This window comes from Phycodurus eques, chromosome 7 (assembly GCF_024500275.1).
Source record: "Phycodurus eques isolate BA_2022a chromosome 7, UOR_Pequ_1.1, whole genome shotgun sequence".
NCBI classification, from domain to species: Eukaryota; Metazoa; Chordata; class Actinopteri; order Syngnathiformes; family Syngnathidae; genus Phycodurus; species Phycodurus eques.
Genome location: NC_084531.1, coordinates 19,919,511 through 19,938,707, shown reverse-complemented (window position 1 = coordinate 19,938,707; position 19,197 = coordinate 19,919,511). Strand labels below are relative to the sequence as shown.

The window sequence follows — 19,197 nt, the reverse complement described above, 5'->3', positions numbered from 1 at the left end:
TGGAGGCTAGACTCAGGGCAGAAGTGAGTATTTGTGAGCAAATGTATGGTTTCATGCCTAGAAAGAGTACCACAGATGCATTATTTGCCTTGAGGATGTTGATGGAAAAGTACAGAGAAGGTCAGAAGGAGCTACAACATCAACTCCGTCCTCAAAAAGGCCCAGCAGAGGATGTACTTCCTGCGGCTTCTGAGAAAGCACGGCCTGCCACCGGAGCTGCTGAGACAGTTCTACACAGCGGTCATCGAATCGGTCCTGTGTTCTTCCATCACAGTCTGGTTTGGTGCTGCTACAAAAAAGGACAAACTCCGACTGCAACGGACAATCAAAACTGCTGAAAGGATTGTCGGTACCCCCCTACCCACCATTGAGGACTTGCACGCTGCCAGAACTAAGACAAGGGCGTGCAAAATCCTCTCGGACCGTCTGCACCCCGGTCACCGGCTCTTCCAGCTCCTTCCCTCAGGTAGGCGCTACCGATCAACGCAAACTAGAACTAGTAGACATTCCAACAGCTTCTTCCCTCTTGCGATCAACTTCTTAAACACCTAACCTATAATTCCATTACAACAAGCTGGCAATTTTTTGACTTGAGTTCGTTGTCACATTTCTGTGGGGCCAATTATTTATTACTTGTGCACTCACTGTAGTTGTCTCGCCATGCTGCACTATTTGCATATACTGGCCACTCATGCCAGAGTAGCATCTGCTCCATTTGCACACTGATTGAGGAGTATCTGTAACATTTGCACAACCGACATTGTCCCAGATGATCGCACTACTCGTCACTTTAAACCGCATACACTCCTTGAAGTCTCAGCGCCCTTTGCACAATGGTCATTGCACCGGACTATTGCAATATTAGTCGTTCGAACTGCTCTAAGTGCTAGAGGACTCTGCATCTTTTTGCACAATTGTTTTTTGTCAATGTCTTTATGTCCCCAAAGTGTTCTGTAAATTGACTGTTTGTTGTACTAGAGCGGCTCCAACTACCGGAGACAAATTCCTTGTGTGTTTTGGACATACTTGGCAAATAAAGATGATTCTGATTCTGATTCTGATTCTGACATTGTGTCTGTAGATCTAGAGAAAGCATATGACAAGAGTACCCAGAGAGGAACTGTGGGACTGCATGTAGAAGTCTGGAGTGGCAGAGAAGTATGTTAGAATAATACAGGACATGTACGAGGGCAGCAGAACAGTGGTGAGGTGTGCTGTAGGTGTGACAGACGAATTTAAGGTGGAGGTGGGACTGCATCAGGGATCAGCCCTGACCCCCTTCCTTTTTGCAGCGGTGATGGATAGGCTGACAGATGAGGTTAGACTGGAATCCCCGTGGACCATGATGTTTGCAGATGACATTGTGATCTGCAGTGAAAGCAGGGAGCAGCTGGAGGAACAGTTAGAAAGATGGAGGCATGCACTGGAAAGCAGAGGAATGAAGATTAGCCGAAGTAATATATGTGCATGAATGAGAGGGGCGGTGGGGGAAGAGTGAGGCTACAGGGAGAAGAGATAGCAAGGGTGGAGGACTTTAAATACTTGGGGTCAACCGTCCAGAGCAATGGCGATTGTGGTCAGCAGGTTGGAATGGGTGGAGGAAGGTGTCAGGTGTGTTATGTGACAGAAGAATCTCTGCTAGGATGAAGGGCAAAGTTTATAAAACAGTGGTGAGGCCAGCCATGATGTACGGATTGGAGACAGTGGCACTGAAGAGACAACAGGAAGCAGAGTTGGAGGTGGCGGAAATGAAGATGTTGAGGTTCGCTCTCGGAGTGACCAGGTTAGATAAAATTAGAGCTCATCAGAAGGACAGCCAAGGTTCGATGTTTTGGAGACAAAGTTAGAGAGAGCAGACTTCTATGGTTTGGACACGTCCAGAGGAGAAATAGTGAGTATATTGGTAGAAGGATGATGAAGATGGAGCTGCCAGGCAAGAGAGCTAGAGGAAGACCAAAGAGAAGGTTGATGGATGTCGTGATCGAAGACATGATGGCAGTTGGTGTTCGAGAGGAGGATGCAGAAGATAGGCTTACATTGAAAAGGATGACGCGCTGTGGCGACCCCTAAAGGGACAAGCCGAAAGGAAAAGAAGAAGAAGACTCTGGTTTCCTCCCACATCCCAAAAAACATGCATGGTAGGTTAATTGAAGTCTCTAAATTGCCCGTAGGTGTGAATGTGAGTGCGAATGGTTGTTTGTTTCTGTGTGGTTTTTTTTTTCCACAGTGTTAATAATGTTAACTGTTCCCTTATGGTGTCAATATTTCACACTATCATAGTGGTTAAATAAGACTTTCATAGTTTTAGTATTTCAGTATTTTACACGATCGGTGTTGTTTAGTTAGTCTGTCACAATGTTGATAATGTTAACTTTTTCAAAAGTGTTGATTTAACTCTGCAGCAGTGGTTGCCACATAAACTCTGGGTGAGTGTTGATTTCAAATTTGAGGGTGGTAAATTTGTGTTTTAAAATTTGCTTTCATTAATAATGTTGGAAATTACAAGCAATTGTTGTTACAAGTTCCCCTATTAAAAGAAAATCAAGACAAGTTAAACAGTTGTCATTAGCTTCTGATTTCCAAACTTATCCATCAATTTATTGTATATTTATCTTTTATATATATAGCTGTATATAGCTACTGTATTAAGACTAGATTTTTTGATTTGTTTTTTTTTTTACTTTTTATTTGCATTTACTTGATTTTTGTTTCAAGTTTTTTCTATTTTTAGTAACTGTTAAATGTAGTGATTCTGTACTTTATACATGTATGGCTGAATTCTATAGCTATGTGAAGCCCTTTGTGAGTCCTCTCTGTGAAAAGTGCTATATAAATAAAAAGTATTTAATTGCCTACTAATTTACTGACAGTGCATGATATGCTGCCTGACGGTATGGCTCGTTGATCTCAAGAGGAAAAGATGACATTGGATCCAAAGTATGCAGACAAATAGTGGTGCCGCGCTGGCATCATATCATATGCATAGGTGTCAAACTCATGGCCCGGGGGCTAGATGCGGCCCGCCACATCATTTTATGTGGCCCGCGAAAGCAAATCATGCTCGTCAACGTCTGTGATTTTTGCTCAAATCTGTACCCAAATTCCAAATTGTCATAATAATAAACAATAATGTTGAGATATTGCATTTTTCTGTGATCAAACCCTTTTTCTACAGTAACTTAAACAATACTTGAACAAACTATTATCCTTGTCTTCTGATTTCACAACTAGTTCTCCCTCAATTTATTGTGTAATGGTAATAATATGATTTGGTGATTAAACATTTATATGGTTTCACTGTTCTAATGGCCCTTTGAGGTGAAATGATAACTACAATGCGGCCCAAGTCAAAATGAGTTTGACACCCCTGCTATGGAAGGAGTTGATAAAAGACATGCTCGCTGGACTTACGGCACACCGTATGCACAACGTAGCTAGTTCGATGATGTTGACGATGCATGATACAGTATGCTGCATGCTGTCCTTTTGTGATGGTCTTATTATTATTATTTTTAAAGGTTTTATTTTGTTCTCTTTCATGACTGATTACAAAAGAAAACGACATGTATTTTGCTTCTCAGCAATATCACTACACATTCTAGACAATCTAACAGTCACTATAATGTGTAAGAATTTGACACTAAATGTGCTCATTTCCCAGGGTGTGCAGTTCAAAGTGGTCTCTTAAAAGACACACTCATCCACACTTTTTTTTCTTCATTCAAATAATTAATGAGGATTTCCTGAGTTGAGAAAGAACAAACACGCGAGGGATCTCTGGTAATAAATGGCAGGGAGGAGGGATGTCATGAGAGGCTGGCAAAGGAGTGTGACATGTGCCACGCTGCCCTCATGTGAGTGACAGCTGTGACAGCTCAGCATATGTGTGCAAATATGAGTGCAACGCGCTGACTCGGCTTTTGTGCACTTTCCATAGGTTTTCATTTAAGTACACAAAAGACACAACAGGTCCTTCAGACCAAATGAATGATGTGCTCACATCTTATCAGGACACATAAGCTGACCCCCTGATCAGCATGCTATTTACTTAAGATATATAACACTTCGCATCCAAATACACTCGCTGGTAGGCCTGTACAACTTGATAGGATACGACACAAGATATCGACACAAGATACACACACGCACACACACACATACATACAGTACAAGCCTGGGGAGAGCATGCAAACTCCACACAGGAGGGCCTGAACGATGATTCGAACAATCTCATGCCCATGCTGTGCTGTTTGATTGACATTGGGGTAATTCATTGCCATTTGAAAAGATACAGAGCAGCACAGGTATTTTTTTTTTTGCGCGCATTTCTTCCTGAGTCAAGCTTTGTGAGCTGCACTGTAATTGCAATTGTAAAGAAGAAAAAAATAAGTAAGATTAAAGCTCAAGAACAGAAATTGCATAAAAATTGATTTATGTGTAGACCAAAAAATATTTCCATGAAATATAGACGGAATACCTGGTAATAAGAGTAAAGAGTAAATATTGTACATTGTAAAGAAGTAAATGCATAGTTTACAGAGCATATACATTTGTTTGTGTGGATGTGAAATTAAAAAAAATGAAGTATGGATCATTATTAATGTGAAAAAGAAACAAAAATAGATATAGAAAGATAAATCCTACATCACAGTTCAAAAACTTTACATGTCATAAAATGAATAGTATTAACTTGTTTATTCTTGTGGAGGGTGGCTCTGAAACATAGTGCAGGCAGATGTGCTAACCAGTCCTCCACCACATTACAAAAAATATTGAAAGCAGTGCAGCCATGAGAGAAAAGAAGACAGTAGACTTTTGGGAATAAATTAATGCAATTTCATGGAACACATTAATATGTATGTAAATGTAGGTCAGCGCTTCGGATGGTGCTTGGGCTAGCAGAGAAAGCCTCGCTGGCCCCGAAGGTTCACCATGGGCTAAATGAGAATGTCCAAATAGTCAAACTATCTCTTAGTTGGAGGCAGAACACTTTGACACTACAAGAATACAAGAATTGTTAAAAAAATATCTCGATGATAGGACCAAAAGAAACTGAACCTCACATTCCTTGTAATGACACATCTCTTGTACTGTATCTGTGCTGTGACCTAATAAGGTGACGTGTGAGTGGATTGAATGATGAAATAAACGATTGCTATTTGGGCTGCCAACTCATTGCCATTGCCTCTACGTCTGCTGAACAATACCAGTGAGCGGACAGGAGGTCAGCTCTTCATGCGTCACCAGCTGCTGTCTGCCATCCGAACCCTGTCAACACCTCACACTGTAGACCAGCAGCAGAGGTCGGCCTCAGCCCGGGGGGTTGGGTGGCGGTGGGGGGGCACCACTGTGTACACACATACAGTACAGCCACAGTCCCGCCACAGCTCCACACTGTAAACTACACTGTAAACTACACAGGGAGTTGTTTCGGACAGACATGGTGAGCCGAATTCAATTCAACTGCTGCCATCTTGTCTCTAGGGACCTTCCTCGTGCAATTACTCACACGCTCGGGTTGGCATAATAGTTAATAGACATCGATCCACATATGTTGGGAAGAAAATGAAAGCGGCAAATACACCCCCTCCCCCTGATCTTTCATCCCTAAGCACGCCCCTCCTGGGAGAAAGCCATGCGTCTCCTTCACAGACCTTGAAAACAACTGGTTCTCCTTCGTTTGTGACTTGACTTAAACCAGCGAGGTGGGGTGGCAGAAGGTCGGGGGGGACTCAGTCTGTCTCCTGAGTGGAAACATTGCCTCCCACACTCTTATTATGTATGCATCCTAATCTCTAATCAGAGGGAAGATACGTATAGTGGAACCTCCGGTCTAATCACTGGGAATCAGGCCAACATTTCCAACATTTGCCTATATTTGCCAATATACATGTCTATGGCACAAAAAGTTGAAATCACCCAACATGTGAGCATACACCAAGAAACATTTAAGGATTAACCGTGCTTGTGTTTTGCTTCGGCAACAATTATTGCAAAAAAAGTAGCCTCGACAAGCGGTGACGAGAAGAGGAACATCTCAATATTTATTAACAGTGTTTAAGAGATATAATTGGTGTTATGGCTTAAGAAGAAATGTAAAATTGTAGATGAGCACAATGTATCGTGCTGCACATCTTCTGGATTGCCTCATAAAACCATCCATCCATTTATCTCTTTGTCTTACCCTGCTCAGGGTTGCTGGAGCTCATCCCAGCTGACTTCTGGCAAATTGCAGTCTCCATCCTGCGACAGGCAACCATTCGGACTCACATTCATACAGTCACTGAGTGGGAACTGAACCTCCACTTCCTGCGTGAAAGTCGTGCGAGTGAACCACTTCACCATCAGTGACCCTCTCTCATTTATGACAATACAATCGTGAAAAGAAAGCCCATTCTGAGAGTGGTGGGCTCTAACCTAGTGTGGTGCATTATAGTTTTGTCAGCCCTTTTGGGTGAAAATTCAAGACGAGGACACATTTTGGCCCATAGTGAGATCTCAAACATTATATAAACGGTATGCTTGTTATCGCGCAATACAGATTGACACTTTCAGGTTCATTTAACAATGTTTATTACTACACTTAGAATCAGAATCATCGTTATTTTGCCAAGTATGTCCAAAAAACACACAAGGAATTTGTTTCCGGTAGTCGGAGCTGCTCTAGTATGCCAACAGACTACTTTTTGAGACAAAGACATTGAGAAAAACAGTCGATGAGCAATAAAAGGTTGCTAGAAATCTGCTAATGCCGGTACAATTTTTGTTTTTTTGATTTTTTCTTGACGATTGTGCAAGAAGATGCAGAGTCCTCTAGCAATTAGAGCAGTTTGAATGACTAATATAGCAATAGTCCGGTGCAATGACCATTGTGCAAAGGGCGCCGAGACTTCAAGGAATGTACGCAGTTGAAAGTGACTAGTAGTGCGATAATCTGCGACAATAAAGTCAAAATATTAGAAACAAATCTTTCATTCTTTTTAACAAGATTCCAGGCAAAACATTTGCTACAGAGACGGTGCAGTGTTACAGTAGCTTGACTTCCGTCCGGAACTTAAGGGTTCAATTCCCACTCTGTTACGGTGTGAATGTGAGTGTCATCTGTCTCTAGATGTTCCCTGTGATGGACTGGCGACCAATCCAGGGTTTCGTCAGCCTTTCACCAAATGTCAGCTGGGTTTAGGCTCCTGCTCCCCTTGACTCTGAACGGGATAAGCGCTATAGAAAATAGATCGATGGACGTTTGATCTAGCTCTATATCGGAACTCACTGGTTTACTCAGGTGTACCTAATGTTGTGATCAGCTGTGTTCAAGGCCACCATCCTCTTCCTGGTATCATTAGTATTCTGGTCCACATGCACCCATTGTTAGGGCCCCTGGCTGAGGACGGGTGGAGGAGGAGGTGTAAAGAGGAGGCGGTTGATTTAATTTCTCACTCACCCTCATTTATTTAATAAATGCTTCCTTTTGTTGCAAGGTCCAAACAGTTGGCTGGGAACTATAGTGCAACTATGAGAAACAGTAACAATGACCGTAATGCTTCTACCAGCAGCTTGCACACTGTACAGTAACACTGATGCTCAGCGGTGCGTAAAAGTTGGCGTCTGAGATGCTCCAGGCTAAAAATAATCCTCTCCCCTGCTGTAAAACTCGTGTCTCTCACTTTGAAATCTCCTTGTTAATCCACTGAGAGCACCTCATCAATTAGGACATAAAGACCTCGGCCACAACCAAAGCACGGAAAATCTGTCATGTCTTTATGATGTGGAGAAAGCTGCAATAAGAGTGCGCTTGTAAAGCAGTAAAAGGCACAAAAGTGCATGATGGGGGAACAATGGGCCATTAAATAGTCGGCCTGGGCTCCAAACGGCGGCTGCTCCACCCCCTGATCTGCTCGCCCACAGGCATAAACCTCCAGCCCCAGCGAACAGAGAGACTATTAATCAAGTTGAGTAACTTTCTTTTTTTTTTTTTTTTTTTTCCTTTTCGCAGAAATAGCACATTCTGCACCAAAGGCAAATGCTCAAAGTAAAAGTGACCAAGTGGATTTCGTACAGCAAACAGTTTGGAGCAAGGGGGGTGGGGGGTTGGACTTCCAAGAATCCAAACATAGTGTAAAAAAAATAAAAATAATAATAACTCCAATTTACCAGCTGGCGCCTCAGTGTCAGGTTATCCTGGCCCCAGCAGCTGAACCGGGACACGTCCCCTGTTGTGGGGGGCTGCTGCGGAGGCCGGGGGTCGCCCAGAGCCAGCGCCCCGAGCACCAGCCCCTCTTGCCGCTGCTTGCGGAGCTCCAGCTCGCACAAGCCGGCCAAACTGGCCTCCAGGCGCTCCTTGGTCCGGCTGCGTTCCGCCGTCACCGGGAAGGAGAAAGCGCGGTGCATAGTCCAAATTGCTTCTACAGAATAAGAAGAATGTATCAATCAACACACACAAATGGTTTTTTTTTCATGCGGATGTCGGAGCTCGCTCCATTCTCCGGGAGTGTGCTGGGAGCAGCATGCGTCCCCTCATCTTCTATGCGCGATACATTTTCTATTTTTGCAGCTGTCAAATGCGGCCACGGAGCCCCGCCCTCGCTCCGCCACAGTCCACGCAGCGTCCCATCTGGGCCGGGATTGGAGCGCCACAAGCGGATGGGGGTGTCTGCGAGCGCTGGCCGGTCCCATCCCCCTTGATTCATTCCAGACTCGGCGACCTCACCCGTCTCCTCGTCCCCCCTGATGGGGAAGGAGAGTGGAATACTTGAGGGGGAGGGCTTCCTCTCTCTATCTGCAAAAGTGTTTTTTAAAAAAATGAAATCATAAAAAAGAAAGAAGAATGCTGAGGGAATCAGAAGAGAGATAAGTCTGCAGAACCAAATACACACACACACACACACACACACACACAAAAAGCTTCTCATCATGGTTCCAGCAGTGAAGAACATCCACTCAACGGCCAAATAAAAGTCAGCACCTGGATTCCACTAAGCAAATAATTCACATCCTCCCAATGGATATGCACTGCACTCATTAATAGCTTTCATCTGGCTGTGAGATGCTTGGAAAACATGTTACTCGAGCATAGGACACGTGAGAAAACATTCATATCGATAGATAGCAATGGAACTTAATCCCGCATGAAAGCCATTATAAAATGTTGACTGACAATAAAGGCATTTTTTTAAAAAATGTAACATTGCAAAATTTGGGCCTCGTGGTTAGTACATCAGCCTCACAGTTCTCAGGTTCTGGTTCGAATCTCGGTCCCAGCCTTCGTTTGCATGTTCTCCCTGTGCTTGTGTGGGTTTTCTCCAGAAATTCTGGTTTCCTCGCGTATTCCAAAGCATACATGTCAGTTTAACGAAAGACTTCATTGTCCATAGGTGTGACTGTTTGTTGTTTTTCTATATGTGCACTGTGATTGGCTGGTCCAGGGTGTACCCTGCCTCTCACCCCAAATCACAAGGTCAGTTGGTAACCCTCATGACGACAAGTGCTATAGAAAATGGTTGGATTGTAACATTCCACATGGTCATACAAATGTACATATAAATAAATGTACTCAGCCTTAACAGTGATGGTGCGGTGTCGAAGACGCAGAACAAAATTAGTGCTTGTGCCCAGGAGGCGAGTCTCTTCACATGAACACAAAACACATCTCAATTTGCGGCGCGTATTCCGTTATTACTTTCCAATTTTTGGCCACTTTAGCCATATTGTAGTCAGCAGCCACGACAGAGACGTGTGTAGCACTTTGCTAGGTTGCAATAAGCTCCATTTGGTTATTATCACTTCGCCATCACTGCTAACTTTTGTTTGTCGCACCAAAACAGATTCGCGATGCGACAACCGAACAGATTTATATAATAAGTTATTTCTGCCTGTATTGATGTGACTGATTGACGTAATTTTATGTTCCATGTGCCAACTTGGACTTCACACAAGCGAGTGGTATGGTCTTGAAGAAAATTCAATGGAATTTTCTAACCATAGCATTTTTGTGCCCGAGGTGGTCGCCCCCATTGATAAAAAAATAACATCTGATAAAATACAAACCTATTGAGAAAACTCATGGCTATGTGTTGACCTTTGTTTAACAAGATCCTTTCAATACACTCAACACAAAGAACTCAATAGATTGGCAATAAATAGCCTTAAGAAAGTAACTTGTAGCTACAGTAGTTAGCGCCAAAGGGCTTCATTTTAGAATCTGGAGGAATGTGGTCTGATGAGTCCAGATTTACATTTGTCAAGAGTAATGGGCACAGAAATCAGTGATGACTTTCCAAGCCTGTGTTTTAATGATCAAGTTGCGTTATGTGAACCCTAAAAAGTGAGGTGAGTTGAGCTGACTGCATGGATCCACTGAATGAACAGTGTTTTCTTTCAATGAATGTTCTGTGAGAGCGTCGTTGAAGGAACATGAGACATCATTTTCACACATGCATTGGCCACCACTGAGTCTAGACCTTAACTCCATTGGGAATTTTTGGAATGTGCTGGACAAGACTTTACACAGCGCTCTGACACTCCCACCATAAATGCAAAAAATTCAGAATAGAGGGAAATGTAACATTTCATACATATTATTATTATATTAAAACACATTTGAAATAAACTTTTTACAGGAGAGGTAGCGTGCAATGAATACATTAATCATTTAATGTGATTACATAACATGTTCAGATTTAAAGATTAGCAGGACATTTGCCACATTTGAAATGGTCTCGGTTTCAGTGGAGCGATATACAGTAACAGGGACAATCTTTTATTTTAAAATAAGTCATTGTTTCTTACCATTACAGTACATTCTCCAACCATGCTGACCTTTTGCCCAGTTTTTTAGATGTTAAAATGTTGGTTGCCTTTAATAATAATAAAAATATAAATAATCATAAAACGTATTAACTTTGATTCAAAAATTAAAATGTACAGTACATTTAGATGGAACTTCACTGCCATATTTTGTTCAAATGAGGATCCTAGTACAACCTGCAATTAATTAATTACCCATGAACAATTTATTATATTCAATTAACCTAACATACATATTTTAGGAATGTGGGAGGAAGCTGGAGTACCAGAAGGAAACTCACGAACCAAATAGAACACTGTATAACAAAAAAAAAAAAACATACAAATTACAAACCACGCCCCTCACAAAAATACAGTAAAATATAATAAATATTCTAAAAATGTATATGTTTATCTCCACAAGTTGAAGATATTTGATTGCTGACGTTATTAAAGTTTGTGCCTAAACGAGGTCATTGACTAGAGATTGAGAGGATTATTGAAAGTGCAAAAAGATATAACAGATGGCCTATGGGGAGCCACTTGACTGTAGTAACCCCCCCCCCCCCCTTCCCAAATAAAAAATAAGCTTTTGACATCAATATTTTAAAGTCTGACCTTGTACCGTACTTCATAGTGGGAAGTGTAGCACTTGATGAATATTTCATATTAGCAGCACCACTTCCTCTCCACTCATGCAGTTTACCTCTCCTGAGGTCTCGCACACATTAGAACAGAGAGAAAGCTCGACACTGAGAGCATATGTATCAGATTTACATCTTTATTCATATGTTCAGTCTTTACTTCACAAGAACCAGAAAGCCACTTTGTCTCTTTTAGTCTCTATGAGGCAAAAAAAAAAAAAAAAAAATAATAATCATCAGCAAATCAAAGAAAGCCCACGCGCAGCGCAGGTTGGATTTCCTCTTTCAAGATTGTGTGTGTGAGTGCGCACCTGCACACTGCAGATATACACGCACATACACACAACATATACTTGCAGTATATATTTATCTCATGTAGAAATGTTACTAAAATTCTCCTTGGAGAAGATCAAAACATTTTCTAAAAAAAAAAAAAAAAAGAAAACTAAAGATACAGTAGAACTCTTGATTCCCTCCATCAGTGTTCATTTCCAGAAGGTCTAAGTGATTTCCCATGTTAAAGCAACAATATGAAACAACTTGACCTTAATAAGTTTTCATTTTTGACTGTGACTGAAAAACTCTTGCATAAGCGTCATTTATTATTTTTTGAATCACACGCTGGCTTGTGGTAAGAAACCAATGTAGCAGTTATTTCCATGGCGACCACAGATCACCTACTGTAGTGGACTGTAAGATTTGTGGACCAGACAGGACACTGCTCAACTGCGAACCATAAGCACATACATTCACTAGTTTCTTAATGCACACTAACTGCCGCAGTGCTTTAATGATATACATTATTACATATGCCAAGATTGTTTCTTACTGTTGCTTTTATAAAGGCTGTTTTTTTTTTTTTTATTTGAAAAATAGCAGCATTGACTATGGGAAAGTCTCAAGAGCAAATTCCCTAAGCACTCCTTACTGTCGCTTTAACAAAAGGTGTTTTTTAAATGAGTGTTGATTTGTGCCAATTAATACCATCAAAGTGTTCCACTGCACTGACAACACAATCTTTAATACAATGCAGATACAGTAGCCTATACTAATCAATAGTATAGCTGGACTAATCTAAATGAGACTTGTTGTAAAAAATAAATAGAAAAGAGTAGTTGAATAGAGTCATTAAATCAAATCTGTCCTTGAAATACACCGAGATATACTCGCTATCCAGCTTGATCAGTTGAGTGTTTCTTAAACAAAAATCATCTAAAAAGGTAAAAATAGTTCTCCATTTCACATTTTTCATGACATTCTGTACCATCATATAAATGAAGCATAGATTCTCTTTGTAACCCTTTAGTGCCATCAAGTTTGACATTGTGGTTTCGCGTTCTCTCTCGAATATATTTATATTAAAACATGTAGCGGTGTAACACGTAGCAAAAAGAAACTTCAAGTGAGCCCCCACACAGCAGGAGTTCATCCGTTTAAATCATACACAGTTAAGATTCCGTTTCCTTCCTATACATCACAAGCACAGAGAACACACACATAGAAGAATACACAAATACACGTTTTGGGGGCCAAAGTAATTCTCATCAAGACCAAAAATGCAAATAAACGTTTGGAAGATGACGTCATCACCGGTGACGTTATCAAAGCTGGAATAAAGTGCTTCTCTTATTTTCTTTAGTGAAATGAGTTTAACACAAAGAACTTTGTATGTTTGGAAGTGCTTTCGGTTAGGGCTGAAGTTCATCAGCTAAAAGGTTTTCTCTTCTCGTCATGCTCTTGAGGCCAATCTACTACACATACAATAATATCTCATTGAACATACAACAGGACAATTTCTAGAATTCTTTCTTAAGGTTACGTTCATTCTCATGCTTTCGTTGCATCCCAGACAAACACTTGAAAAAAATGGTCGGAGTCATTCAAATTGGTGCACTTTAAAGAAGAGTGTGACATCTTGGGATGTTAAGTGACTTGTGACATTGCCTTTGGTGGCCATTTTGCATTTGGGGAGAGTGTGGCAGCGCCCCAGCAGATTGTAAAAAAAGCTCAATACTTTTTGGGATTTAACACTACAAAGGAGTATTAGAGCCATTCTTAAAAGAAAAAAAAACATTAAAATTAAGAGAAAACTAAGAAAAAAGAATAAAGTCTTACTATTACAAGGACAAAGAAAGCCATAATTATAGCCATAATTTTAACAAGCGAATACAAAATTTCACACCAAACAGCACAATTGTTTGTAAAACCTATAAAACTTAATATAAATATAGGACAAGCTCCTCAAGAGTCATTTTATCATTTTTATGCTCCGATTATTAGGGCTTTATTCATGCATTTTTTAAATTCATTTTTGTTTTCTTGCACTCGTGTACTTTTTTCTTGTAGTCTCAGCGCCCTTTGCACAATGGTCATTGCACCGGACTATTGCAATATTAGTCATTCGAACTGCTCTAAGTGCTAGAGGACTCTGCATCTTTTTGCACAATTGTTTTTTGTCAATGTCTTTATGTCTCCAAAGTGTTCTGTAAATTGACTGTCTGTTGTACTAGAGCGGCTCCAACTACCGGAGACAAATTCCTTGTGTGTTTTGGACATACTTGGCAAATAAAGATGATTCTGATTCTTATTCTGAGTCTGAATATTATGACTTTATCCTTGTGAATTGTGCTTGCATGAAATATTTACTTTTTTGATAAAATGATTACGTTTCTCTGATATAATTTTGAGTCCTCATTATGTTTTCATTCTCTCACACTTTTGACATTATTCTTGTAATGTTACAATTTGATTCTAGTAAAATTATAACTTTTCTCTCAGAGAAAATTTACAACTTTGTCCTTATTTTTTTCCCTCCTACTATTTTGACTTCAGGCGGCACGGTGAACGACTGGTGAGAGCGTCTGCCTCACAGTTCTGAGGACCGGGGTTCAATCCCCGGTCCCGCCTGTGTGGAGTTTGCATGTTCTCCTCGTGCCTGCGTGGGTTTTCTCCGGGCACTCCGGTTTCCTCCCACATCCCAAAAACATGCATGGTAGGTTAATTGACGACTCTAAATTGCCCGTGAGTGAGAAGGGTTGTTTGTTTGTATTTGCCCTACGATTGGCTGGCAACCAGTTCAGGGTGTACCCCGCCTCCTGCCCGATGATAGCTGGGATAGGCTCCAGCGCTGCCGCAACCCTTGTGAGGATAAGTGGCTCAGATGATGGATGGATGGATGGATATTATGACTTCATTCTCTTATCTCACAACATTAACACTTTATTGTAACAAAACCTTGAGTTGTTTTCTTGTAATAGTCCAACTTTATTCCCTCAATATTAAAACTTTTCCTGTAAAATAATGATTTTTCCTCACACAACTATTTTTACACTTACATGTTATTTGCATAAAATATTTTGGTTTTTGTAATTTTATGACTTTACTCTGATATAATTTTGAGTTTCATCTTAGACTATGACAACTTTATGCTTCCATAATGTTTAGTTTTTCCTCATCATATTTTTTTTTCCTTTTCTGTGTGGCTCTAATATTCCGTCATATATACAGTACATTGTAATGATTCTGCACAACTCTTCTAAAATCTTAACATGGGTGTGTTCACTTTCTATATGACTGTATAAATAAAGTCCACTCATTGGCTTTAAAGTGCTGTTTTTGGAGTAATGTCCTGTGTGTGTCGGGCTTTAACTGGGCCACTGCTAACTCTCCATGTCCTTTTTTGGCAGAAATGTTCTCTGCCCCAAGTTATGAAGGAAATATCATAATGAACATGAGCAGCACATGCCAGATTTATTATTGGGCTTTTGGGAACAATCATTTGTGGTAGGTAGGAATTCTACTTAGCAATAAGTGGCTGGACAAGGACATTGTGACCATTCAAACTTTATTACATTTGAGTAGTTTTATACTGAATATGTCATCTGTGTGGTTGAGTACACAGCTGTTAGGCCTACCTAAATGATTTGTGCCAAATCAGCTACTTTTTCATAGAAAAACACCACTGGTTTACAGCAAGTGGATTGGATTTCCAAACATTTGGTTTTGATTGTTAACTCTAGTTTGGTTGGGGCTAATTTATTATAAAGGCAGTCTGGCTGCAGGAACCAGGAACGGAAAACTAAAAAAACAAACAAACAAACAAACAAACAAACAAACAAACAAAAAAAAAACGCGTGTGGAATGGTAAAAATGTCACACTTGACACATATACACACGCATACACACGCACACGCACGCACAAGTGCGAATATAATCGCACAAATGCAGACTCGTACTTACACACTGGACATGTCACAGACATATCTGGCATGCATTTTTTTAAAAGAAGAAAACAGTTTTTTCTTTAGAAATTCTTCAACAGCTCTAGTGCTCTCTTTTCTTATGTACATAAATTAACAATAAATATAGGTAATGCTCATATATTTTGAAATATATATATATTAAATAATGAAATACTCTTATATATTTCAAATATATTCATAGAATTCTTTCTAATTTGAAACACTTCTGAAGAGATATAGTCACAGTTTAGTAATAAAACACGTAAGAAGACGTCTCCCTACTAGTCTGGCTGCAGTGTCCCTTATCGAAAGTCTTCTAATTGAATCATACATTCTATTTCTACATTCGACCATCAGATTGACTGGGAAAGGTTCGTTAACACTGTGCAGAAACAAACACTGTCAAAGCAGATTGTGTCGTCTTCATATTTGGCTGTCTGACAGGGAACCAGCCCTGACAAAGACCACTCAGACCAGATTTTCAAGAAGGTGAGGCATGAAAAGAGACGCTGCAGCGAGGACCTCTAGGGGGACGATGTGGAACAGTCGAGAGAGTAGAAAGACTCGGAACTCTCCAAATGAACCCTGTCTCTCCTCTTCCAGTTGTTTTTGATACACACAAACTGGAACTGGAACCACATGAACACTGACAGGAGTTGCTGTAAGATGTCTGAATGCATGCAGTAGTGTGGACTCATTCTCCCTGCCTGGTCCCCAGGATGACACACATGACTTACAGTAGTAGGATGGAGTCAGTGCTGCAGGAGACATCTTCTCAATTCCTGTCTGCGTTGTCGTCCTGCCTTCGCCCACTCTTCCTGTTCCTGGACCTGCTTTCTCTTTATCTCCCTGCATACAGACTCATAAAAAAAAAAAAAAAAGCAGTCCAATATTGCACAGCATGCCCTCATGGCCTTGTTTGTGGCAGCGGGTCAGTGGTAGTGAGTCCTCTTGTCTTCACTTTCCGAGCTGTAGTCCCTCAATCCGATACCACGCTGGAGGTTCAATAAAGAGTCTTTCATCTGATCAAGGTAGAAATAAAGAGGAAATTATGTTAGCTTCAACTGCAGCATGTTTATTTACAGTGAAGTCCTGCATATTTGCTATTGCCGGTTGGGGTATATGGTGAAGGGGACTTTGACAAAGCAAACTTAAACTTAAATGTTTTTTTGTAACACGAGATGTCACTGCAGAGCCACTAAAGATGACAACATTCGATGTTTAGGCTTTGTTCTCTTTTAAATATATATCACATCATATTTGTATAAATAAATGATTCACATCTATTTAACTTTGGTCCGAAGAGACTAGCCATAAAGAAAACAATATTTTAGCAAGTTTGGCTTCAAACAATCATGTCATTAAACTGTAGTTATGCTTGTTAATGTAGCATACACAAGAAGTCGGGTAATCTATTTTCCAAGTGTTTTGGCAACAGTGCCTAAATTTCCAGCCACGGTCGGTATCAAGCAGTCGGTACAGTTTGATAGACTATAACCATTATTTATGTGGGACAAATGTCCCAGTTTCACTGTGGTAACGGTTTCCTGCCACTCAATCAAACATGCACACTGGCCACCATCATAGCTACACCTGAAGAATTGAATCATGAGATGTAATGCAAGAGCTGTTTTCAAAAATATATTTATCAATACAGGTGGTAGGGAACAGAACTCTGGTAAAACGAGGATCCCCCCTAGAACATTATTGTGCAGGTTTTCCTAATGCTGTGAGTAGTGAGTATATCTTTAGATTCTGTCAAAAAATTGTAACATCCCACTTCAGTGTTACTTTAAGACATTTTCTAGTGTGTGAGTACCTGGTCGAGTAGTACCACAGATGACTTGATTATCTCCCGCCACTTCTGCAGCTCGGCGTCATGGAAACGCTGCTGCGCCTCCAGGAGCTGGGCCCACTCCATTTGTGTCTGAGGAAGTTTACTGGGAACGCACATATACACACACACAGACACACACACACACACACACACGTACGCACATGCACAAACAGACTTTAGCAGTTAGCAAGGTACGGCCACTGAAGCGTGGCCTCCATTCAAATATCTCGGCAAATGCTTTCCTTCAGCCCTGAAGCCATTCAAGAGACTTAATGGGTTCCAGTCACATATGTGATCATGTTATTGTGGACAGCAAACAGCAATGTGTCTGCATGCTGTAGAAATCATGGGGTAAAAATGTGTGCGTGCATTGGTGTGTGTGTGTGTGTGTTTGTGTGCAAACCTTTCATGCAGCCGCAGACCTTGCCAGGTAGTTAAAGACTGTGCAGAGTATTCCAGCATCCATAGCTTGTAGAAAAGCATCATATTGAGGAACACCAGCAGGACCAGACTGAGGGTGGACAGGAAATAAGATACAACAATTTAGTTGAGGAACAAAAACTTCCTTTTGGGATTTTCTTACACGTATGTAAATATACTTGAAAAATTCTTTTGGCTATTGTGGCTATGCAGATAAACATACTACATGTACCTTAGACAGATCCTATGGATGGCAAGGAAATGAGAGGAGAGAGGGATTACACTCAATCACAACATATATTCTTATAAATTTCAATGAGAGAAAAAGCCAGAGAATTTCGGGAAACTAGTGAAATAGGAAACAAAGATGAAAGGCATGTGTAGAACCCTGTAAGCAAGTGTCTAATGACTAATAATACATTTTAAGAAAATAAATGCCCTTTATGCCGTTCAGCAAGTGACCAGTTTGTATCACACTGAAATATCTCTTCTGACCACAAAATTAGGTACATGTGGGCAATGCAGTACAACAGCTGTATCAGAAATTCTGCTGTATTTTTAGAACTAGGGCAATTCTCAACTGAAACTATAGATATAGGGTCAAAGGAATGACCACTATTTGAGGAAATTCACTAACACTCAAAAAGGGTCCATCCATCCATCCATCCCTCCATCCATCCATCCATTTTCTGTACTGATTATCCTCACTAAAGTCTGAAAATAACATACTGGGGATAGTTTTAGAGGATACCAGTAGGTGGCAGTAATGCACATTTCAAAGTAGGTGCCAACTGTCACACACAGAGTTTTTTCCCCAAAACGTATTGTAGTATCATCTGCTGGACTGGGTTGGTCTCGTCTCGACTTGCCCCAGTGCAAGTGGACTGTAACGAACCAACCTTTTGCTTGGTGTTGGTAAAATGTTGTTTGACACTGCCAGAAAGGTAATTTAATAGTCTGTTTTTATGATTGTTTGCAGTGATGTAGATCTGCACTGCTTCTGGCTGAGAGGCATTTAAAATATTTTTATCTTATGTAGCACAAGAGGTGCAAGTTACATACAACTCTTGAATTGGATTTCATTCGATCATAAGCACAGTGACCTATTGGTTATCAAGTCTGCCTTACAGTTCTGAGGTTCAGGGTTTCGCATCTCAGCTTTGTCCTTCCTGAGTATAGTTTGCATGTTCTCCTCATTCTTGCGTGGGTTTTCTCTAAGTACTCTGGCTTCCTCCCACAATTCCAAAAAGATGCATTTTAGCCTAATTTAAGA

General features: G+C 40.7%; 2 protein-coding genes across 13 annotated transcripts in view; both read right to left on the bottom strand.

The window, feature by feature from the left end:
• The window catches only part of LOC133404766 (dapper homolog 3), a 30,858-nt gene extending 14,382 nt beyond the window's left edge, over positions 1–16,476 (bottom strand). For both annotated transcript variants that reach the window (XM_061681019.1, XM_061681020.1), the window contains exons 1-2: positions 16,405–16,476; positions 8,152–8,776 (exon numbers count right to left, since the gene is read on the bottom strand). In XM_061681019.1, the coding sequence (XP_061537003.1) occupies positions 8,152–8,388 (237 nt within the window). In that variant the 5' untranslated portion in view covers positions 8,389–8,776; positions 16,405–16,476. The remainder of the gene's footprint in view (positions 1–8,151; positions 8,777–16,404) is intronic.
• Positions 15,254–19,197, bottom strand: part of LOC133404764 (protein Aster-B-like) — a 63,237-nt gene continuing 59,293 nt past the window's right edge. For all 11 annotated transcript variants that reach the window (XM_061681015.1, XM_061681018.1, XM_061681016.1 and 8 more), the window contains 3 exons: positions 17,908–18,015; positions 17,487–17,607; positions 15,254–16,689 (listed from right to left, as the gene is read on the bottom strand). In XM_061681015.1, the coding sequence (XP_061536999.1) occupies positions 16,600–16,689; positions 17,487–17,607; positions 17,908–18,015 (319 nt within the window). In that variant the 3' untranslated portion in view covers positions 15,254–16,599. The remainder of the gene's footprint in view (positions 16,690–17,486; positions 17,608–17,907; positions 18,016–19,197) is intronic.